Source organism: Phragmites australis, chromosome 1, assembly GCF_958298935.1.
Source record: "Phragmites australis chromosome 1, lpPhrAust1.1, whole genome shotgun sequence".
NCBI classification, from domain to species: domain Eukaryota; kingdom Viridiplantae; phylum Streptophyta; class Magnoliopsida; order Poales; family Poaceae; genus Phragmites; species Phragmites australis.
The window spans coordinates 20546851-20571233 of record NC_084921.1 but is presented as its reverse complement, the minus strand read 5'-3'; the positions used below and the strand labels follow the sequence as shown (position 1 = coordinate 20571233).

At 41.9% G+C, this 24383-nt stretch overlaps 2 protein-coding genes across 9 annotated transcripts; both read left to right on the top strand.

Moving 5' to 3' along the window:
• The first annotated feature begins 2426 nt into the window (after positions 1 to 2426).
• On the top strand, positions 2427 to 9998 carry LOC133912498 (light-mediated development protein DET1-like). 6 transcript variants are annotated; one of them, XM_062355307.1, is made up of 11 exons: positions 2427 to 2840; positions 4022 to 4434; positions 4537 to 4765; positions 5782 to 5877; positions 6184 to 6252; positions 6491 to 6547; positions 6636 to 6716; positions 6800 to 6964; positions 8272 to 8367; positions 8926 to 9025; positions 9336 to 9998. In XM_062355307.1, exons 1-11 carry the CDS (start codon positions 2760 to 2762, stop codon positions 9470 to 9472), a joined length of 1524 nt encoding a protein of 507 aa, XP_062211291.1. In that variant the 5' UTR covers positions 2427 to 2759; the 3' UTR covers positions 9473 to 9998. The 6 variants fall into 6 exon arrangements, 5 of the variants coding, with proteins under 5 accessions (XP_062211291.1, XP_062211279.1, XP_062211270.1 ...); XR_009908813.1 differs by having other exon boundaries at positions 2601 to 2840; positions 6169 to 6252; positions 6797 to 6964; positions 8272 to 8354; positions 9336 to 9357; XM_062355295.1 differs by having other exon boundaries at positions 2601 to 2840; positions 5782 to 5859; positions 6797 to 6964.
• Positions 9999 to 16227: 6229 nt separating this feature from the next.
• LOC133912483 (putative pentatricopeptide repeat-containing protein At5g13230, mitochondrial) lies at positions 16228 to 20092 on the top strand. Of its 3 annotated transcripts, none has more exons than XM_062355246.1 (2): positions 16228 to 19060; positions 19178 to 20092. In XM_062355246.1, the coding sequence occupies exon 1, from the start codon at positions 16341 to 16343 to the stop codon at positions 18822 to 18824; it is 2484 nt and encodes an 827-aa protein (XP_062211230.1). In that variant the 5' UTR covers positions 16228 to 16340; the 3' UTR covers positions 18825 to 19060; positions 19178 to 20092. The 3 variants fall into 3 exon arrangements, with proteins under 3 accessions (XP_062211230.1, XP_062211222.1, XP_062211239.1); XM_062355238.1 differs by having other exon boundaries at positions 19169 to 20092; XM_062355255.1 differs by having other exon boundaries at positions 16228 to 19274; positions 19361 to 20092.
• The last annotated feature ends 4291 nt before the right edge of the window (positions 20093 to 24383 follow it).

Genomic DNA, 24383 nt, shown 5'->3' with positions numbered 1-24383 from the left:
GGAAATCAGAACGTTCGCAGGAAAAGGATATGTCATATCCATCAATGCTGTAAATAACATCAGACCTGAGAGGGAGTAAGTTTGCATCCATCATCACTACTTGGAGACACACTATTCCTCACCTCTTTAAACATTGCATGTCTACTTCTTGCGGTGCCCCAAGAATTGTGCCGATGGCCCAAATACCCAAGTAATGGTGCAGCATGGTCGGGACTCCATCGACGTGAACCCACACCTTGTCCAATTGAAAGGAAGGCTTGGGGTCATCAGATGACGTCCATTCACAGATAGCCAAGGTAACACCATAGGCTTTCAAACATAACTCGATGTCAACCATCTTGTGAAGCTCTTTGCCAGGCGGAAAGGTCACAAGATAGTTACCATCTCCCTGCTTAATTGCCTCCCATTTCCAGTCAAGTCGGGTGAGATGTTGTAACTCATTTTGTACAACCTCAGCCGAGAGACTTCCACCGAAATTTTGATCAGCACCATAGGTGTAGGATCAACTACAATGCCTTGGCCACTGACCGGAGGTAGCTGTAAGAACCCCAACTTACTCGCCCCAAAACCAAATAGCAATGCATTTGGTTTAGGGATTTTGAGAATGGGGCACTTTGTTGTTTTGTGATCTTTCTTATCGCAAATCTCGTAGTAGAGAACCTCCTTGCACTAGTCTTGGGTGTGTCCCTTTGTTTTGCAGCGGAAGCAGTAAGGAAGTTTGGATCCCTTGGCCTTAACATTAGTAGACTCCTTTGAAAGTTGCGGCACCTGGTTGAAAGATGGCAGCGGTCGAGCCACATTAGGGTGGTAGCAGCCACGACCACCTTGCCGGTTGAAAGCCTTGCCCACATTCAACGGCACCCGCCTTGTTTCTGAAGCGTCGAAGGAGAAAGAGGAAGATCCACCAAGCTGGCATCCAGGACCAGGCTGACCTTCGAAGCCCCCACATGAACTAATTTCACTGAAAGATGAAAAACGAGGTTGCCAGAAGGGCCTTTTCCATCCCTTGGTTTGTCACCACGGCTCCCTTGAGAATGACCTCCTGTTCCAGCACTGGAGAGGCCACCATGGCTAGCCCTAATGCCCGTCACTAAACCCGAGCCATTGTTGCCAGCACGACCGGCCATGAGAGTTTGGGCATAGGTTTTTCGATGGAGAGAATTGTTGGATAGATGTGGCCAGACCTGAGAATCCTGTCGACCAAGTTGTGAGATGTTCCAAAACCGGCCACAAACATCAATCCGATCCTTTCCATTCGGTCTGATTCTGGTTTCCAAAAGTAAATCTGTCCTCTTTGGAATGTTTCCCTGGGAAAAGGAAACCCTCTCCCCGCACCCATGGTTTCTCGCCTGATTAGCAAGGAAGGGGGGTCGAACATGGCCAAAAAACATCTGATTGGTTACCTTCCCATAAACCAACTGATGATGATGATGAGCGTATTGCTTCTCAAATCATTTCAGCTAGTCATTCTGAATTAAAGTGAAATGATTTACATATTTCAAAAGGGTAATGCTTTGAAAATTGTTTCTATTTGGAAAGAGTTTTTGATGAGCTTTCCGATGGATCTGGCCTTGCCTCAAAATTCATCATGTACGAGTATCAATGACCAAAACAATATCAAGTCTAACTATATCTCTAGTCTAGTTCGAGTTCAATCGGTGTATTGGCTGACTTGCATGCCTTAAAGCTTTGGGCTGACACCCTTGTATTGTGATACTTGTTTATTTCATAATTTCTATCGAGTGTTCCCTCTGGAACTGAGGTGGAGGGTGCTCCTATCTCATCTACCTTTCTGATCATAGAGTGGTGAGAGCGTGATCAGTTTGGGTGTGTTACTTGGATTCGTGGTGGAATTCATCATCTTCTGATCATGGGTTGTTGCTCACGGGTGGAAGAACCTATCTAGGATTTTAGATTACAACTGTCGTAAGTTGATTCCCTCTGTCTTTGCTAATTCTTGGTAGAATTGATTCCTATCACTTTTGCGCAAGTTCTTGAAGCAATCTTGATTCTGCCGTGAACTACATCTACTGCTGGTTCCTGCTGTTGTTGCCAAAGAAATTACTACTGCCGGTTGTTAGTTGATATTGTTGCGACCCCTGCTAATATTATTATCCAATCCCGTTGGGAGTATTATCTGTTGGTAGTTGTGTTTGCCGTGGGGTTTGGCTGATAAAATTGCTGTTTACTGTTCCTGCTACCCCTAATACTGGTTGTCCAGAATCAAATCAATTGACCTGTTGGTTGTTGTTTGGAGAGAAGGAATCAAACTAAAATCAATTGGAATCAAATTATTTATAGTTATAATTCAGAGCTAGAGATTTCTTGCTTCACATACACACATACTCTATTGAATTAAAATTCAAAGATCACATGTGCTTATTAAAAAATGGGGACAAATTCGGACATGCAAGGCGTGTGCTCATCTCCTCGCACCGGTCTCACATCCCAACCACCCCGCCTGCTGCGTCACCACTCACTACCACTCCTCCGCCCCCACCGGCCACCTCCGTCTCTCCCATCCCGCTCCCCTCCCACAAAATTTCACCACTGCCACAACCGAAGATCCCCTCCCCTCCCACAAAATTTCACCACCGCCACAACCGAAGATCTGGTCAGCTCCGAGGAGAACCCCACCAACTCCCCGCCCAACACGATCCCGTTGGGGCTCCCCGTCCGATCCCCTCGTCCCCACCCGCGTCGCGAGCGCGCGCGTGCGATGCTGCCGCCGCGGAGGCGGCCACGCTCGGCGCGGTGAGATGGTGCGCTTCTTCCGCAGCGGCAACCTCGCCTCCAGGGTCTTCGACCGCCAGCTCCTCTCCCCGCGGCCCGGCGCCACCGTACGCCTCTTCTTCCCCCTCTGCTCCCTATTCGGTCCGTGCCGTGTCTGTTATAGGCTTATAGACTATAGGGGTCCTTCGAGGCGGGTGCTTGGGGGATGAGCATAGCGGTCGGCTTCGGTGGAGTGGGGAGACGGCCGCACAGGAGAGGGTTAGCTGTGGTTGCTGCTTCACACTGTTTTCAGTTTCCTCACGGTCGTATAATTTGTGGGCGTCAGAGGGCTGGTGCGTGATGTCTATGCAATAGGAGGATAGGGAGGTTGGAGATGATATCTAGCATAGCCTTTTACGTTCCTTTTTGGGGAGTTGGCACTAGAGGACACCTAAACCCTGCAGCCACCCCTGGTCTAACCTACTCAGAAGCCACATGATGACATAACTAGTGGACTATTGCTGTCGTGCTTGCAAAGAATTAGTTCACAAACTCTGAAATGCTGGCAAAGAACCAAATGCTTGTTAACTTGTCTTGCCAATTCTAAGGTTGTATTTGACTAATGTACTGCTGAAGTAAGCCTGAATTGTCTTGGATAATGTCTCTTTAAATTATTCTTGTACAGAATTACTCGAATCATATTTGTACAACAATTATCATACAAGATAACCTTATCAATATACATTGCTATGTAATTCTGTTAGCTACCTAGTTTATGCTATCGAGTACAGTGTAGACACTGAAAATATGAACAGTGACATGACAAGTTGGAACTTTCTCATTGAGTAATTCGTTTTCTTTTGTAATTACAGCTTATGGAAATGGGAGAACATACATTCCACCAGTAAACAACTGAACATTTGCCTAATTTGGGACATAATAATCATGAAATAATCTTCTACGATGCTTATGAAGATGAAACAGTCATTAAAGCAAACAACTAAATTTAGGTTAGATGAGGACACACGTGAGATTTGGAAGTTTAAGAATCTGGATAACTATGATGTATCAGCATACACTTTTGTTATGTGTGAGCAATTTGTACTTGTTTCTGTATACTTGGGAAAAGCTTTTCATGCAGTTGTTTGCCTTAATGACTGTTATAAAAGACATACAATTAAGTGTGGTAGTAAGATCTTCAAAGTTCAAATTGAACTCAAATTTTCTCTTACCAATTTGCTAGAGCTTTTGTCCAGCTACTTAAGAAGATCAAATTTGCCTTTTGTTGTTCTTACCATACCTTTGGCAGGTTAACACTGTTAGACAGTTCTACGAGAATTTGGTCCCAAGCCACACTATATATGACATAGATTGCCCGGATTATTCATTTCGCAAGTTCACTGATGATGGGAAATATCTTGTGGCTTTTAGCCGAAACCACCAAGATTTGATTGTATACCGTCCCATCTGGTTGACGTATTCATGCAATGAAAAAGGTGATTCTCATGATCTTCCGCCAAAAGCCAAGAAGTTTGATAGCTTCTTTAAGCAGCTATACTCGATTCCGCTTGCATCCAGCAATGAATACATCTGCAAGGACTTTTTCCTTTACATGGAATGCCATCAATTTGGCTTATTTGCAACATCAACTGCACAAAGTCCCATTGAGGGTGCAATACATGGGGTGCCATCAATAGAGAAAATAACGTTCTATCTTGTGAGGTGCAATTATCTTGTGCATTTTTCAGTTCTAAATTAGATACATTTTGTAACCATTGTTTCCATTGTTTGGGTGGATTAGGAAATCTGTATTTGTGTTATCAGGCTAGAAGATGGTGTGATACTGGATGAAAAGGCTTTCTGCAATGATTTTATCAATCTGGTTCACAGTATTGGTGCTTATTTGTACGAGGATCTGCTTTGTATTGTCTCTCTGCGATACCAAACAATACATATCCTACAAATTCGAGATTCAGGCAACCTCGTTGAGGTACGCAGAATTGGCGCATTCTGCCGGGAAGATGATGAGCTGTTTCTTCATTCACATGTCCAGGTATCTGCAAAACTTAATACTGCAACTTGCCAGATATTAAGTATTTTCCATTATTTTTCTCATTTTCTGTCTGGGCTTGTAACATGCACATGTTAACTTGTCTTTACATATTAGCATCAACATTTCATTTAGAACATGTCTACAGCATACAGCATGGTCATTACTCATTAGACATCCACCCTAATCTACCCGACAATATCATTATAATACTGTTGAGTCTTTGAAGTTAAGTATTCCATATGAATATATTATCAATGTAGAATTGTAGATTACCTGGAGGTCTGTTGGTACTTGTAGTAGTCTCATTTACCTATTAACCAAATGGATGGTGATTGCCCTGTAATTCTGTCCTTTTGTAGTATTTTATTGCTTCTGATGCATTGGAAGACACTGAATTTGAATTCTTTTTATATTAGAGATATTTGAAGATAGAAAGCAAGGCTAGAGCTGTTTCCCTCCTTGTTATCAACTCAAATCATCATTCATTATGTCATTATCACAAGTCAGAAAGGATCAATAGGTTGCTGTATTACTTGCAGTAACAGAGTGACGTGATAGTAGATCTGTAGATGTTTGTGTTAACTTTCCGTTAGAAGAAAGAACTCCAAGTGCCCCTAGCTGAGGTATTATATTGTCATATTGAGGATGGTAATGTTTAAGAGACGAAGTGGTTGCTAGACACAGAACAAGGTAAGAAAAAACCATTAGGAGATGTTGAGTGCTGAAGGAGGAAAGCATTTGAGAATTTTTACTCTTGCAAACTGTCCAATTTTGATGGGTCAAGGGATATAGAATCACTACTTCATCAACTTCTGGTTTGAATTGGAAGCAGCATGTGTTTTTGTTCTGGTTGCAAAAAACTTGTACTCTGTAACTGTATGATACGACTTGTGGTTGACGAATATGGATATGTGTGCTGAAATATTTGATTGTTTATTTTCTAGTGTTGAACTTGTGCCTGATAAATCTAAATGAGAAAAATATATATATGTTCTTAATGGACTTGGTGCCTGCAGACTGATCGTGGGGGTTCTTTTCTTCCTGGCATCAAGCAACGACTGCTGTCATATATTTTTCGCAAGACTTGGAATGAGGTTCCAGATCAGACTTTGGTTGGCTATCTTATCTTGTTTGAATTATTTTCCAATAATGTTTGAACTTCTGTGGTTCATTCTAGATCACAGACATGTACTCTGAGATCCATCTCGTTTTTCTTGTTTAATTTACCCCCTATTTGTTATTTACTATGGACATCCTTTTTGGCTAGCGATTATTGCTTCTTTTGGGATGTAGAAATGGTAGTATTCTTATTGCTTATTCTTTTGTTGGCGATGTTACTGCCTTTATAGCCATGTTTTGTTGAAGAGAAAATACTCTCTTTTCTTGTTTGAACTTTGAACCAGTGGATTTATTCGCAGAGGGTCCAACATCTGAAGAAGAAGTTTTATTTTCACTTTCAAGACTATGTTGATCTTATCATATGGAAGGTAGGTAGTATATTCGTTGCTGTATCTTATTTTCACATTGTTTTCTCTTCCCTTTTTCTGATTAGTTGAAAAGCTTTGCAATTCTTTACTGGCAATTAATATGGTTCATGTTAGCTAGCTGCTTAGCTCTTAATAATAGCATGACCTTGATGACAGGGCCTCTGTTGTTTACTAAACACACATCATTTTGTATCAAAGATTATTTGCAAGAGGTGCTTACAACATGATAGTTGAACAGGTACAGTTTTTGGATCGCCATCACCTATTTATCAAGTTTGGTAGTGTGGATGGAGGGGTAAACACATATTTTTCCTGTTATCTTCCCAGTAGATTTTGCATATCTGGATGTCATGTAATTGCAAATACTTTTTGGATATCTCTAGGTTTCTCGAAGCACTGATCAAAATTTAGCATTTTTTGCTGTGTACAACATGGAGACAACAGAAATCGTTTCACTCTATCAGGTATTCATTAGCATGGAAACAGATATTGCTCACTACACCATTTGCTTTTCTTGTCTTGAGCTTATTATATAAATTGTCAGCAGAATTCATCGGAGGAGCTCTATTCTTTGTTTGAATATTTTTACGACCATTTCCATGCAAATCCACAAAATTCTTCCCATGGAAATTTTATCTCGTCGCACTCCAATGATGTTCATGCTCTGGATCAACTGCGCGCTATTAAAAATAAAGCAAGCAGCTCCTCGCAGGTAATATTGATAAAACAAGGAGTACGATCCATTTTTCAAAGACCATTTTAGCTCTTAGTTCCACAAGATATGAGAACTTGTGCATGTAATCTTGTCAATTGCCTTGTTATGGCTGAGGTTGATATGCTAATCTCCATTGGTATCTCCTCATATTTCAAATTCAATGTATTAAAGTAAAAATCTGCACGCTTAACACATATTAAAGTACTAAACTATGTAGATATATGTATATACATCAACACTGATTCTCCATTGTGTTATATATTTTTAATGCAGTGTATAATATTTCATAGGCTAAGATGTCACTGTGGTAATTTTATTAATGAAGTGTTATTTTTCTTAGTTGATCATTAAATAAAAAGGTCTCTTATTTCATTATCTTTAGAGTTAATTAACCTGGTATTTAATATGTAAGTGATGTGCTGGTTGTACTATATTAACCAAAACAGTTGAATCTTGTTTTCGAGCTTTGAATGTGTCTTCCAGTATATATAAAGTCTAGGATAGATCGTTTGTTTGTTTTCAAGCTTTGAGTGTGTCTTCCAGTATATATAAAGTCTAGGACAGATTGTTTGTTTGTTTTCGAGCTTTGAGTGTGTCTTCCAGTATATATAAAGTGTAGGACAGATCGTTTGTTTGTTTTCAAGCTTTGAGTGTGTCTCCAAGTATATATAAAGTTTATGGAAGATCGTTTGCTTGTGAATTTAGAATAAACTATATCTTTCTGAAGAAAACCACAAGGATGGAATACCACTAGTTGATGCAGATGGGTTTTTTATTCTTTTTTTTTATTTGATGAGTGTCTGTGCTTTGCAATGCTTAGAAGACTCATACTGCCCCAGTTCGTTGACCTCTAGTCGTGATGCTCGAAGGCGAAGAAGAGGGCAATGGGGGCCGGCCACTGGGCCTTCTACAATCCTGTTGAGTGGTGGCGACTGAGAATTTGTGAGAGTGGGAGGAGTTTGTCGGTATAAGATTAAAATTTGTTAAAAATCTTTTCTGTTTGCTGAGGTCTTTCATTTACATTTTTTGTTAGAAATTCTTTTAGGAGGTGCAAGAAGGGGTGAGGTAAATGAACCATTGCCGCCGACACCACCACTGCAAACTCTTACTTTTAAAGTACTCCAATAATAGATAGTAGATATTTTTCTAGTTATTCAGTTGATGCTCATCAGTCATGGGTAGTTAACTTTTTGATATTTTCCTATTATTCATTTTGTTAGGCTCTTGATAGGTATTTTGTGATTAGTTATCTTGTTCTGTTTGAAGATGCTGTTGGTAAATGCTTCTTGTTTTATATTTGGCAGTTTGTGAAAAAGATGATGGCGTCATTACCTTACACTTGCCAGTCACAGAGTCCTTCACCATACTTTGACCTATCCCTATTTAGGTATGATGAGAAGGTACGTTCTATGACTTGTTTGAAATATACATTAGTAGTAGTGTATATTCTCAGTTTGGCTAGTTTCTGGGTTGAGTGTCACTTGTATAGTTCCAGGTCCTATATTCAAGTTCAAAATTGCAGACCGGAAATATCTATCATAAAGGTTTCATTGTGTTTTCACACTTATTACCACCTTTTTCTACTTGCCACATTGGGTATTAGCATCTTTGAGTAGTCAATACGGTCTCAGATTCAGTACATGATTTTTTGTACGTGAGGCATTTCCCAGAAATTATGTTGCCATGTTCCTGCAATACGCTGAGCCACGAGGAAAATTACCTTGTCAGTTCAATTTATATATTTATTTAATATGATGTAAAACTAATCAATGCAGTTCGAGGGGTTACGTAGTAGCTATGATAGCAACGAGCATTATAAGTTTTGCAGCACCATTTTGTTGTTTTACGCAGCCTGCTAATCATCTTGGTTTGCCATATAAGTTGAAGTGTATGATATGGTTATTTTTCCTTCTCTGTTATCTGATTTGTGGCAATGTTCTGTTTCCTCTTTTTTGCAGCTGATTTCAGCAATTGATCGGCATAGGCATTGCACAGAGCATCCAATAAAATTTATATCAGTGAGGCAACCAAATGTTGTCAAATTTAAGATCAAGCCAGGTAACTCCTGGTCCACTGCTATGACCATGCCTCTAGATTCTAGAGCTAGCCTGTGTGGCACTAAATCAGTATAAACCTGTATCATTATATATCTGTCGAGACCAATTACAGTCAAACAAACACCACATTGGTACAATCATGAATCCTATACCACAGGCCAAGCTGTAGGTCAACTTACCTCTGTAACACTATTGGGAATGGGTACCGCTAGAAAGAAAGTATTAGCACTTATTTCTGCAAGCGCCCAAAGTATGAGTTTGTTTTAGTTTTTTTTACTTAACATAATTATTCCTTTTTTTTTACTCTGTAGGTTCAGATTCTGGTGCTTCTGACAGCAGAGCGAAAAAAATCTCTTCCTTCTTGTTTCACCCATTTTTCCCACTTGCACTTTCGATTCAACAGACTTATATGCAGCCAACTGTTGTCAATATTCATTTCAGGAGATAGAAATAGTGTTAGCTGTCGCCTTGTAATTGTATTTCTGTCATTAGTGAGCTTGCAGCACTATTTGCTGAAAATTTTGGCCATATGCAGTAGGATGTTTAGTTGGCAGATGTTACAATAGGTAACAAGAGAAATGAGAATTGAGTAGTTTGGTTTCCCTTCCAAACAAGTACAAAATGCAAAGATGCTCATTATCCATCGTTGTCAATGCGGCTTTGCAGTGTTGACCTATGCTTCTAGATAGCAAGTTTGCCTTGAGTGACGCTTCAGATGTGCTTGCTGCTGGATTTAAGGTGTGTATGGCTTGGAGTCTGGTCCAAGAAGTTGGTCTGGGTCAGTACTAGTTGAGGTTATGCAAGAAGAGCTTGTATAGTTGGATGCTTGAGATGAGGCTGAACTAAGCTGAGAAATTGTTTTGTATGGTTGAATGGGCGCAGCATGGTTGGTGAGATAGGAAATAGCATTAGCAATAGCTTTGGTTTGTCTTATTGTACTATAAAAGTTATTATTTAGCAATTTGTTCCGACTACCACACGGGGCCATCCATTTTGTCCCGCTAATAAGTTTTTGTTGTTACGCAGAATGGAACAAGATCTGTGGAAATTTGGGTTCATAGTTCCATTTCTTATGAACTCTAGCTGGAGAACCTACATAAACTATATTTGAATAACTAGATCACTGCCTGAGAATTTTCTGAGAATAAAAATGATAGTGTACATGCATAGGACATGGATTTTCTACCCATTATTTTAGGTAATGAAAGTAACTTTCGGTCTTTGCACTAATAAGATGTCAATATATTTAGAATATATATAACTATTTTTTAGTATTTTTTTTTTAAAAATACATATTTATATTTATATTTAAGAGAACTAGAACTTAGATGGTCTAAACGTACTTTCACATCCTTAATCAACTCATTTTTTATTGGATCCACTTTTTTTCATAACATGATGAGCATATGATTCGACAAAGTAGATTTTGTCGTAAGCAACATGATGCTCTAGTGGATTGGGAGTCAAATGGTTATAGATACAGTAAGTTTGAATTTTCAAAATACAAAAAAGGCATGCCTTCTGCCGAAGTTGAAAGAAACTAGAGGATGAACAGATGTGAGGGATGAATTGTTATTTTTCCGCTACAATGGTAGGTAGCCGGTCTGTTTGGATGCTATCCAACGTAAACCCTTTCAAATTTAGTGTTACGAAAACTTAGCAAAACATGTTGTTTGGATTGTGGCCATACCATTTCGTTGCCATTGGCAAAATATGGGGAAAACAATGATGTTTGGATTGCAACCTTATCAAAATTTGCTAATTTTGTTACTATGACTTATGGGACCTATATGTCATCTAATATTTTTTTCATCAAAATGTATTCAACCGGGTAGATTTAATTGCAAGACATCTAATAGTACAAACAGATCTCAAATTGGATACACGGCTTAGGAAATAAAGTCATTTGGTGCTTGATGATGCAACGAGTAGAGCATTTAAGCCGGCCAACGAAAACGCACCGCATGCCATTTTTTGGTAAGGTTTGTATTGACACCAAATCAAACAAGCCTAGCGTGCTCTTACGTGGACTTGCCTACCTAGAAGAGACCGTATTTCAGAGAAACATGTTATAAAGTATCTGGTGAAAAAGTGAAAACACTATAGTTTGCAAAACTATAATATACGACATTTTTACCTTCACCGCAACTTGACACTTTGACAAACAGTCACCTCAATACCATCTTGAGCACAAAAAGGGAGTTAGTTAGGCGTAGAAAGCTATGTCCAAAATGTCTGGTACCATTCGGTGATATTCCAACGATGCAACATATTTCTTTCAATTTCTCAAATGTTAGGGTTAAGGCTAAAACCAATCTCAAGAATTGTGTCCTATATGTGTGGGCTTACTTAAAGGTGGCAAATATCTACGGATAGAGGCTACCTAAGTCTGTACCCGTGAGCTTATACTGCATCCGCACCTGTTACCCGCCACGGGTAACAAATGCTACCCGCGGGCATCTTATACCCGCGGGCACGTCCGTATGCTCGCCTAAAGCAGGGGTTTGCGAGTAATTAGGATGAATTTATATACCTAAGCTCCTATATACCTAGTGGTGATATAGACCCACATGTAACGTGATTGGAGCAGATTTACAGATTCACGGGCACAAGTATGCCTTTTTCTTGCCCGCGATCTTTTTGCCCGTCGGGTTTAAGATCAAACCCGCATCTATACCCGCGGGCAAGCATTGAAGTAATCTCTACCCGTTGCCATCTTTAGGCTTACCTACAATTTTTCTCTGTATATTTTCCAAATACGATTTTATATTTGGACATATCTAAAAACTGCATATGCATACTTTAGATTTATGGCATGCACATCTATTGTTAGTAAAAAAAAATGTATAAACATGAGCATTTTATTCCATCTTTGGACTATTTTAATATGGACTTGTAACATTCATCTGTGACCAACATTAATATGTGGTAAAAAACAGAGAAAATATTTGATAAAAAATCCATCTATTTGTATGCCTCTTAAATGTAGTTATATAAGCAATTTTGTGAAAAATCGTAAGCAAATTAGAATGGATCAAACAGGTTAAGACAATTGTGAGGAACCGTCCAAATAGTATTCTAACTAATCATCAGGAGGATCATTATTCATGATCACAACCTCGACGATTAACCAGAATATCATTCCGGTAGTCCCGGCACGTGTTTTGTGCCTAGGATCGGAACACATGCCTTCCAACTCAAATATCACAACACAGTTTAATAGAGAGCACATAATTAAACTGGATTACAATTATTAAACATGCAACTGCTTCCACAATTTACAACAAAAGAGGAACAACAACAACTATGCAGCGGAAGAAAAACCTATACAACAAAAGAGTATGGAGCCGCATGCCCTTAGGCTCCATACCAAAAGCGCCGGAGTTCGGAGTAGAAGGTGCTACTCCTGCCCGCCACCCTGATCGGCAGGCACAAAGTAGCCGAACACCGCCTCTTCCTCGCCAACCTGAGAACCTGAAAACAACTTAAGGGCAGCACCCCTTAGTACGAAGGTACTAGCAAGTCTTACACAGTATGAGTATATATATTCTCGACTCCAAGGATCATGCATTTAAAGCTGTAGCAAGGATTAAGACATGTTTAAGTTCATTAAGCGGTAAGCAACCTAGACTCTAGGTGTAAGCAACTGACTTAACCGACCACCCACTCAAACCCTGCCAACCAACTGATCAGAACAGATATATAGACAACAAATGTATAAAAGTAAACCATTACCACCAAACCACCGACCACATACCGAACAAACCACCCAAACCAACCATGCCACAACCCACATCGAAACTCTACGACCAAAACATGGTCGCTCGGTGGAGATAAGCGATAGCGATGCTCATGACCGAGAGCGCGGCAGTTCGAACTGATTATACACCCTGCAGGGGGATACTCCTGGACCCACACGACACAGGGACCATACGGCTTGTGCCACCCGCTAAGATGCACATAAGGGGGTACCCGTGACAACCTTTCCCAACCAGGCCCAACCATGTGGATCAACCATAGCTCGGCACGGCGGTATTAGAACTACTCCCCGAGCAAACTAATACCGCTAAAAGCCCGGACTCACACCGTCTATGACGAGGCCCACATGACCACGTCTGCGAAGGTAATCGGCTCGCCTACTATTATATCAGCATGTGGTGAGTAAGGTAAGTGCTAAAGCCGACTACACCGATGATCGGTGCTTAACCGGTGCAAGCGGTCTACGGTGTCCGGGTTCCCTCCCCGAACTGCCTGAGGACTCCTCGTGAGCAGATGACACCCCTAACACCGCCCACACCTCGTCTCAACTCACCACTCACCAAACCGACACATCATCAACATAACCACAAATGCGAACAGGTAATAAGCCCTAGGCTCGCGACAACGGTGGAGACCGTCATCGACTTCTACCGGAAAGCCTAAGTACCACTAAGCATAGCGAACTAAAATTAGACCGCGACGACACCACTAGGCTCCAATGGAATAACACATGACACGTGACCGAAATGGAGGAATGCATAGGCATAGGTTCTACCCAACTCGGAACCCGACACATGCAATGTATACATAAGCGTAGATAACATATTAGATTTTCAAGTAGACACGGTGCAATATGATAGATGCTTGCCTTGCTGCCCTAGCTGCTGCTCACAGCTACCCGAGTCACGATCACCACTGCGGGAACCTCCGGGGACAGACTCGTTCGCCTCGCTCGCCGGGTCGAAGCTCCCTAAAAGAATCACGCGTGCAATGTAATGAATATGAATGACATGCAATGAACGACGCTTCACTGTAAGACAACAGTGGAGATGCAATGCACTTATGCCATGAGTTAAAAGCCTTAAGGATTTCCTTATTTGAATTATTGTTTAACATTTAACAACTTCCTAGATTGATTAAGCTTAACTCTAAGCTTAAACCTAAAAGAAAACTAACTATACTTAACACGAGGATAACTCTTTTAAGTGAACAGGGAACCCACTAATAGGATTTACACAATTTGATTTATGGACCAACCAATTATGAAATGATTAAAGATTGAAACCATTTTGATAATTCATTAATCCTCAGTAAGCATTTCATAAACCCTAGCACTTTTAATGAACATGGCATAATTTAACAAGATTAACAAAATTGGATTTACCAATTTTGGACTTGTCCAAAATTGTTTATGAATTATTGAAGATTAAACACATTTCATTAATTGAATAAATTTAATTACATATTTCATAACACCTAGTATTTTTCATGTGCAGAGTATGGTGATACAAGGCCAACAAAATTAGTTTCATGAATTTTGGAGCTCTACATAAATTCCTATGCATTTTTCAAGTTTTCAGCCGATTTATCAACTCAACAGATATTCATTTCGCAATTTCCGATTTTCTCTAATATTCAAATGGGCCCACACCTTTTTCTACCGGCACCGTCCCAGCCCCAGTTACTGACCGGTGGGGCCGGCTCCCTTGACCGAAGTCAAAATCAGCCACGGCAGTTGCGCGCGCGCAACTGGAGGACGGCCGGTGGCCCTTGCGGTGGCTGCCCGCTGTGAGCGGCAGCCTGCACGGCTCGGCCGAGGGCGAAAACGGCACTAGCGCGAGCACGCGGTCACGGTGGGGCACATGTCGACGCCGGCGACGGCCGGAGCACGGCGAGCGGCGGCGAGGGGCAAAACTAGCACGGCGGCGGCACGGCTTTGACGTACCGACGGCGAACGGCGACGCAATAAGCCCGGCCGAGCACACCAATACATTCTACGTGAGTGCGTAGAGCTAACGGCGCGCTTCCCGACCGACGAGCTCAATGGCGGCCCGACCGACGGCGTGCGTGGGGAGGCGGCGGCGACTCAACCACCGCGGAACACCGCGCCGGCGACGGGACAGAGAGAAGACGGCGCGCGCATAAGGCGTACAGAAGTATGGGGAAGCTCACCGTGCAGCGGTTTAGGCTGGCGAGGCTGTAGAATAGCGGGGCGACGGAGGACGGCGGAGCTCGGCTGCCGCCGTTGGGGAAGAAGGCGCGGGCTGCTCCAACCCATGCGGGAAACGACCGGGGAAGGAGGGGAAACGGCGGAGGAGGGCCTTGGCGATCCCCCTCTGTGCTCTACCTTACTCGGGCTCGGCGGAAAACGCCGGCGGCGCGGTGATTTGGCCGGCGGCCAGTGCGTGTGCTCTGCGCTTTGCTTTCCGGCCGCGTGAGAGAAGGAGCAGAGAGAGAGAGAGAGAGAGAAAGCAGAGGGCGGGGAGGGGAAAAATAAGGCGCCCGGGGCTGAGATCTTTTGGCCGGCAATTGCGGCTTGGCCACCGACGTCAACAAAGGCGGCGCCGCATTGCTCTGTGAGAGCGGGAGAAGGGGGAGCAGAGGCGGTGTCTGAGCGAAGGGGATGACAGGTGGGGCCGTGAACAGTGCTGGCAATGCAAAATATCCCCACTACTTTAGCCATCCATTTGAATGCCTTCCCAAAGTCCAAAATTTGCAAAACAAATTTTGCTTGAAACTAAAACTCAGAAAGAACCCATTTGAACTTGTTTGACTCAAAAAGCTTGCACCAATTTCAAATGAAAATTCTCCAAAGAGGCAAGCTTTTCTAACTTGTGTTGATTTTTATGCCTTTAAAACAATCCCCAAAAATTTGGGAAAATTCAATTATATTCTTCTCCTGGCATCTACTAATTTCTAAAATTATCACCAGCCCTAGGTTCCATAGAAGTTTTAGGAGATGCTTCACAACGCATCAGTTAAACCCAGTTCAACTAAATTCGGTTTAATCCACACTGCAAGTCTATATGGCTCAAAACAAAAACAAATGATGCTCATTAGCACTTAATTATGTGTTTAGAAACTCTGGGCCGTGACAACAATTTAGATCGGGTGTTTAACAAATTTTGTGAACAAATTAAGACCATTCAAAGGTAATATTAGATCTAGCTACTACATATTTTCAATAAAAAAAAGAACAATTTGTGAACCATTTTGCAGCAAGTAAATTTCAGAAAAGTAAATTTGTCAAACTCGTAAGCAATTTTTTATACTTTCAGGATCAAAATAGGTGTGCATGCCATAAGACTAATTTTTAGATTTTACCTTTATATTTACCAAACATTCCTCTATGCCATTGTAAATAAATGAGTTTTGTATTGTAGTAATTTAGAAAAGAGGCACAAAAGGAATCTGGGACGTTTGTGTGAGCGGCGACGGCTCAGATTGCCTGGTAAAATCACCATTTCAGAGGCTCCATGTCAGTCATGTAACTATGGGAGCGAGCGGTTTAGCCACCGAAAACCAATTTGGCGCGCTGTCCCTCCCCTCGCCGCCGGATGATCCGCCGGCACTTCCGCTTCCGCCTCCTCCTCCCCACCTTCTCCCACCCCAAGCGTCCGCCCCGCTGCGGCCTGGCTGCCAATGCGGCGCTGCAGTGGCTAGACGACGAGCTCGCCTCGCTCGCGCTCCCCAGGCTCGACTCCTACGCGTGCGCAAGGCTGCTGCAGCGCTGCATCGCGCGCGGCGACGCCCGCGCCGGCCAGGCCGTGCACGCGCACGTCGTGCAGCGCGGAGGCATGGCGCGTCTGGACACCTTCTGCGGCAACGTCCTGCTGAACATGTACGTGAAGCTCGGGACAATGGCCTGCGCGCGCAGGTTGTTCGACGGAATGCCCGAGCGGAACATGGTGTCCTTCGTCACTCTCGTGCAGGGCCACGCGCTGCACGGGGAGTTCGAGGAGGCTGCGGTGCTATTCCGGAGGCTGCGGAGGGAGGGGCACGAGGTGAACCAGTTTGTGCTGACCACGGTTCTGAAGCTGGTGGTCACCATGGATGCGCCAGGGCTTGCCTGCGGGGTGCACGCTTGCGCGTGCAAGTTGGGCCATGACCGGAACGCCTTTGTGGGGTCGGCACTGATTGATGCTTACTCGCTTTGTGGGGTCGTCAGTGATGCGAGCCGCGTGTTTGATGCTATCGTGGGGAAGGATGCTGTCACCTGGACAGCGATGGTTTCTTGCTATTCTGAAAATGACCGTCCAGAGGATGCGCTTATTGCTTTCTCCAAGATGAGGATGGCAGATTCTAAGCCTAATCCTTTTGTGCTTACCAATGTGCTCAAGGCTGCAGTTTGCTTGTCATCAGTTGTGCTTGGCAAGAACATCCATGGATGCTCAGTGAAGACACTTTATGATACCGAGCCTCATGTAGGTGGCGCTTTGCTTGACATGTATGCAAAATGTGGAGACATTGAGGATGCCCGAATTGTTTTTGAGTTGATTCCCCATAATGATGTCATACTTTGGAGCTTTATGATCTCTCGATATGCTCAGAGCTATCAGAATGAGCAGGCTTTTGAGATGTTCCTCAGAATGATGCTGTCTTCTGTGGTGCCTAACGAATTTAGTTTGTCCGGTGTTCTGCAAGCTTGTTCAAATATCGCCTTCTTGGATCTAGGGATGCAGATTCATAATCTTGCTATAAAGTTAGGCCATGAGTCTGATCTGTTTGTTGGAAATGCACTAATGGATCTCTATGCCAAGTGCAGAAACATGGAAAGTTCACTTGAGATCTTCTCATCACTACGGAATGCCAATGAGGTGAGCTGGAACACAATTATTGTTGGCTACTGCCAATCTGGTTTTGGAGAAGAGTCTTTGAGTGTGTTCTGTGAGATGCGTGCTGCTCAGATGCTTTTGACTCAAGTTACATACTCCAGTGTGCTCCGGGCTTGTGCGGGCACAGCATCTATCAAACATGCTGTTCAGATTCACAGTTTGATTGAGAAATCCACATTCCATAGCGACACCGTTGTTAGCAATTCACTGATTGATACATATGCTAAGTGTGGATGCATTCGGGATGCTCTCAAGGTATTCACAACTCTAAAAGAATGTGATGTAATTTCATGGAATGCCATAATCTCAGGATACGCTCTTCATGGACATGCTGCAGATGCTCTAGAACTTTTTGACAGGATGAATAAAAGCAATATTAAAGCCAATGACATCACCTTCGTTGCTCTCCTGTCTGTCTGCAGTAACACGGGTTTAGTGAGTCAAGGACTCTCTCTGTTTGATTCTATGAAATTTGAGCACAGAATCAAACCATCTATGGAGCATTACACATGCATTGTTAGGCTTCTAGGACGCGCTGGCCGTCTAAATGATGCTCTTAAGTTTATTGGGGATATACCTTCAGAACCATCTGTTATGGTTTGGCGTGCATTGCTTAGTTCTTGTTTAGTCCATAAAAATGTATCACTGGGAAGATTTTCTGCAGAGAAGGTACTCGAGATTGAACCACACGATGAGACAACCTATGTCTTACTATCAAATATGTATGCTGCAGCAGGAAGTTTGGATCAAGTTGCTCTTTTGAGGAAATCAATGAGGAACATTGGTGTAAAGAAAGAGCCTGGTCTCAGTTGGGTTGAGATCAAGGGGGAAGTTCATTCCTTTTCAGTGGGATCAGCAGACCATCCAGATATGCGGGTGATAAATGCAATGCTGGAATGGCTAAACCTGAAGGCCAGTAGGGAAGGCTATGTTCCTGACATTAATGTAGTGTTGCATGATGTAGATGAGGCACAAAAGGCTCGCATGCTGTGGGTGCATAGCGAGAGGCTGGCTTTAGCATATGGCCTTGTAATGACACCTCCGGGCCATCCAATACGGATAATGAAGAATTTGCGTTCCTGCTTGGACTGCCATACCATATTTAAGGTGATATCTAAAATAGTTCAACGGGAAATCATCGTAAGGGACTTAAATCGTTTTCATCATTTTGAGGGAGGATTGTGCTCCTGTGGTGACTATTGGTAATGTTCTGTTGTTCATTGATGTATTGAAGGAAGTTATGCATAGACTACATATTCTATATACTGCTGGTTGCACATTTGTCTAGAACAAAACTCTTTGCCATGATAAAACTCCAGGATATTGCATGCACACTTGATTTTTCTGGATGAAACAACTATCAAGATGATTTGTTGCTGGGATCTGTAAGAGCACTGCTGATGAAAATCTCCTGCTGTTTGTTGAGCTCAACTGTTTACTGGGTAGACAATCTACAACCCTTCTCATGTTAACTGAGCACAAAAGCTTATCTTCTTTTGAGCCTAAACATAGTTATGGCATCAATGCCAACTTCATTTGTTTTTCTCCAGGCATTGCAGGTTGCCACCAACTGGGTGGTGAAGATTTGGAACATTTTGCCTTTTACAGCCCAAGCTGTGTGAATCTTCTTGATGCTCTGTTCTCATACTTACAAAGGTGCTACTAGGACATCAGTAAGACTTCTAACATATGTTTCTCCAGACCAGAATTTCCTGGAACCATTTGTTTATTCATGCACACAGCTTGTTTTGATAAGTAACAGCGGACACTGGTTTGGAGAGTGGAGAGACAGTTTTGATCCAAGATCACTAGATCACAAGTATGGATGCAAGTGGGTACCCAATGGGTAGTTTTGGGTCATTACTTCAGTTTCTTTGCATCCTTACTTGGCATAGTGGAAGTGCATGTTTAGTTCAACTGAGTGAGTTTTGGGTTGACCCAATGACCCAAAAAAAGCAAAAACTTGCATCCCTAATCGTAGGGTAAGCTGAGATGGTTATTGGGAGATATTCTTTGGTAATCACGAGCTTGCATATTGGAAGGTTATCACTCTGTAAGGTCAGAGAACTTTCTCTAGCAGTTATTGGGTTTTCCTATCTCATCCAATAATCTTTTGCGGATTTTACATGTCTGAAAGGGGCCACCCAAAATTTGAATTCAACTGCAACTCGGTCTTTTTCCAGAAAAGGAAAACTGGGCCTGACCAGGATTTCTGGCAACCAGTGGTAACACACAGGTCATTGCGGTGATTTAAGATTCTACTTGTGCCTTCTAACTGACCGGGAATTAGGTCATTATTACAAAGAAAGACCAGAAAATCAGTGCTAACTCTCCAGGAGTTTTGGTTTCCTAAGTCCATTCATTCATGAATACTGAGAGGTATGGCAGATGAACACAAACTTACCCACGTTCACTACCTGTATCAACTTTTAAACTTTTGAATGGTAAGTGCGAACGTGTAAACTATATTTAAATGACTGGTTGGTCCCATGCAGTTTACTAACAACGGAATACAGACTTCGATGATGCCATTGCAATTCTAACTCTGCTTACTTTCCATTTATCAAAACCCTTGATCTTTGTCAATATGGAAGTCTTCCAGTTCATTTCATTGTTATCTACAAGCTTGGAGTGACATATCAATATGTGAGTTTCTGTGGCATATGAGGAAGCTTGGAAAGAGTTGCAATCATCATACCTATAATTGCTTGAAATGAAGAAAAAGTGAAAGATCAAGAAACTCAGATAGTGCTATTTGATGCTCGCAGAATGACAAAAAGCTAGTTGCAGAATTCTGCTTTTTTCTTTCAGATCTTTGCAGAATGACAAAGAGCACGTTAGAGCTCCACTCTAAAATATGTGTACAGCCCAAACCAAGTAATTGTTTCTGCTCGTTCAAAAAACGTTCTCTATGGAGGCGATGCACTAATCACCCAGATTTGGAGACACCTGCAACGAAGGTAGTGCGTGCTGAAGATGATGTCACTAGTAACTGTTTGCATATGCGAAACTTCATCTAGTAGAAGAAATTGGTTAAGCAATGCGAATGAAACTATGAGCGTATCCATTTTGTGGATTACCTTATTCTAGTCTTGATAGTAATGTGAGTTTAGTGTCGTAGTTTTGTGGAAGGAGTCCAAGATGTGATAAATTGGTGAGCTAAGAGAGTCTCCCTGTAAAACTGTTGATTATTTTGGTGGACTACTTTATTATATTCCAAAGATTGCATTAATATTCGTTTACTTGTAAATGTGATGGTATATACTTGATCATGGTTTATTATTTTCTCAGTTATTTTGTCTAGTGCTCGTGCTCCTTTTTTCCCCCCATGTTTCATCGTGTATATTCTTGCCACGAAACTGTATTTTTATACAAGTTTTACAATGTGAAAAACCATATGTTGATAACCAAACATTGGGGGAGTATCTATGATTCGCTCGCTGCTGTTTCCCTCTTTTCCAAGTTTTTGTTTGATGGCTTCCGTCCTAGCTACTGGTTGGACGTTTGATCTTGGAATCATAAATTGAAAGAACTTTAATGTTTGCATGGCTAAACTGATAAATTTGTTATCGAGTATTTCCATGATTCTGCATTATGGATAGACTGCAAATTTGGGCAACGAAAATTCAAATAAAAAAAAAGAGTACATGGGAAGTGGCAAAACTCGGCTATTTCCGTTCATAAACTAGCTAAATCACTTGAAGCATTTGAATTTGAATCAAATTATCCTCCCATTCTCTCAACTCTTCCTAGCCGTAGCTCTCTGAGATGCAAGAACGCAAGTCAATCGAATGGGGGAAGACTCCAAATTCTGGTCTGCAGTAGAGAGCGACATTTTGTTGCCATATAAAATCCACAAGCCAGAAGTTGCATGAATTCCTACATTACACTAGTCTCAAAGAAAAACTTGGAGCTGAACCTGTAATGCATAAATAATTCCTGCATTATATTAGTCCCAAAGAAAAACTCTCAGAGACAGTCAGTGATTTTAGATCAATCTCTCTTTTGAACAGCAGCCTTAAACTTCTAACCAAGATGCTGGCAGAAGACAATCCTCAAACTAATCCATGCAAACCAATATGATTTTATTAAAACAAGAACTATACACGACTGTTTGGCCTAGTCTTTTGAGTATATAATTCTAAGAGGGAGATCATAATTCTCAAATTAGATTTTGAGAAGGCCTTTGATACAATTGAGCATGCAGTTGTCATACAAGTGATGCGACAGCTAGGATTCCCTAGCAGGTGGTTGGAATGGGTTAGGCAGCTACTGGCAACAGGCAAATCTTCGGTATTCTTAGTGGAGTACTAAGAAAGAAATTCAAATGCAAAAGAGGTGTACGACAAGGTGACCTTTTATCCCTCTTGCTATTTGTTTTGGCCATGGAATTGTTACAATATGTAATCAACAGAGCCTATCAACAAGCAAGATCTCTTTCAGGCCCCACTGCCACAAGACAGAGACATGGACTTTCCATTAATACAATATGCAGATGATACTCTCATGATCATGCAGGCAGATGCAAAGCAGTTAGTATGTCTCAAGGCTCTCTTGCAAACCTTTGCAACTTCAACAGGGCTAAAGGTGAACTATGACAAATCAATGATGATACCAATCAATACGAGACAAGAAAAAATGGAAGTGCTAGCCCATACTTTTGGTTGTCAGATAGGATTTTTTCTTTTCACTTACCTAGGGCTGCCACTAGGTACGACCAAACCAAAAGTGCAAGATCTAACCCCAATTATGGATAGACTTGAGAGGAGGCTCTCTGTCACTTCATCACTTCTATCTTATACAGGCAGGCTACAAATGGTCAACTCTGTAATATCATCCTTGCCCACTGATGCAATGTGCACTCTCAAGCTACTTATCATAGTCATTGAAAATATCAATAGAGCAAGGAAACCATGCCTATGGAGAGGGTCTGATATAAGCAAAAAAGGGGGCAACTTGGAAGCTTGGGACAAGGTGTGTATGCCCAAAAACAAGGGTGGCCTGGGGTCATTAATCTCAGATTACAAAATGATGCTCTGTTACTCAAGCATTTGCACAAATTCTACTCTAAACAAAACCTGCCCTGGGTTAAGCTCATATGGAACAGATATTGTAGGCATAAAGTGTCACATGGCTCAAGAGAAGTAGGATCATTCTGGTGGAGGGATGTCCTCCGACTCATTGTTCTCTGCAGAGGCATAGCTAGATGTACAATTGGCAAAGGTGATACAGTGCTATTCTGGGAGGATTTGTGGACAGACAATATCCTTTCTGCTAAATACTCAAGGCTATACACTTACGCTAAAAACCCAAGGATATCAGCTGCAGATAGTAAGCACACAGGATTTACCATCCTTCTTTAATCTCCCTTTGTCAGAGCAAGCATATGAAGAATTAATGGCACTGCAAACATAGTTGGCATCACTTCACCGCAGAGGATGGTAAGGATCAATGGTCTTATATCTGGGGCAACGACATATATACATCTCAGAAGCTATGTAAGATCTTAATTAAAAAAATAATACGAGACAAGGACCATTGTGTAATTAAAAATTAAGAAGGGATTTAGCCAAAGTATATTAGTGCATTTCAGCCTAGAATCGATCTCTAGCTCTCTGCCGCAGATACCTTCTTGTCACCTTGTGCTGAAGCGAAAGAAATAAGGAAAAATCTGAGATAAGAATGAGCTGCAGTAAAGGGAAAATAGTAAATACATGGCCACGTCCATACCTCCTTGGTCTCCACATATACTTGCAGATAGAGATCAGGAACTCAATCGAAGTAGAAACTAACCCCGACCCAGGTTCAAGTCTACACTATATATTCTCCTCCTGCTCTGCTTGTGGTCTGCACAAAAACACACAAAAAAATCCACAAAATCGACACGACGGTAGGGTTGGGAGAGGCTGAGAGAAATCAGTGGGAGTGAAGTGATCTTGCGGCTAAGGTATGTGTCACCTTTAGCAGAGTTTCGCTTTCTTATTGCCTCTGATTTCTATGCCTTTCTCCCTGTTCATACTAGTTGTTCGTACATGAATCTGTTAGTATTAGCAAGCACTAGCCACTTTTGATTAGAGAAGGGTTAAGCTTCCACACTTACGATATGTGCTTTTGTTCCAGTAGCAAGCTAATACAAGCCTGAAGCTAACAACCTTGTAGCTCGCATACTACTACTAGTGCTAAACCAAGAAAGAACACATGCATACTGTAGCTAAAATTGTTGAAGCTATGAACTGAACGTAGGTCGTCATGCTACTTTCTGGTATACGCTGCTAACTGATGTGGAATGGTCCATCGCAGCTGCCATTGTCGTGGCTGCCGGCAACAATGTAATATATTCACATGAAATGTGTACTCCGTTAACTTGCCATGCAAGGAGTGCTAGACTTACGGACTACATCTACGATGACTGAAGTAGAAATGCTCGAGACATTAACTAATTAACTAGATATTAACCTGATACTTGACAAGAAACATGGGTTGATCAAACCTGAACCTGGACAATCTATTACAGTAGCACTCATGACTATGTAATTAGTATAACACTTGAACTGAACTAGCTTCAATCATGAAAAAAAAAACAGAGGATGACCTGAAAACTGACATTTGCTTAACCATGTAACTGTGCTTGACTGAGGGTACTGAAAGTTAGAAAGCTACATGTTGGAACTGGATCATTGCTTAGTACTGAGTTATTACTAGGCTGTAGTGTTGTAAACTATTGTTGATGACAGAAATTGACATCTTGTGAAGAGTCTTGGGCCT

Excerpts from the sequence above, each read along its gene's own strand:
- LOC133912483 (XM_062355246.1), top strand. The coding sequence starts at position 16,341 with ATGATCCGCCGGCACTTCCGCTTCCGCCTCCTCCTCCCCACCTTCTCC.
- LOC133912498 (XM_062355268.1), top strand. The coding sequence starts at position 2,760 with ATGGTGCGCTTCTTCCGCAGCGGCAACCTCGCCTCCAGGGTCTTCGAC. Across the intron at positions 4,766-5,781 it reads TTCTTCATTCACATGTCCAG|ACTGATCGTGGGGGTTCTTT; the intron begins GTATCTGCAAAA and ends TGGTGCCTGCAG. Across the intron at positions 8,368-8,925 it reads TATTTAGGTATGATGAGAAG|CTGATTTCAGCAATTGATCG; the intron begins GTACGTTCTATG and ends TCTTTTTTGCAG.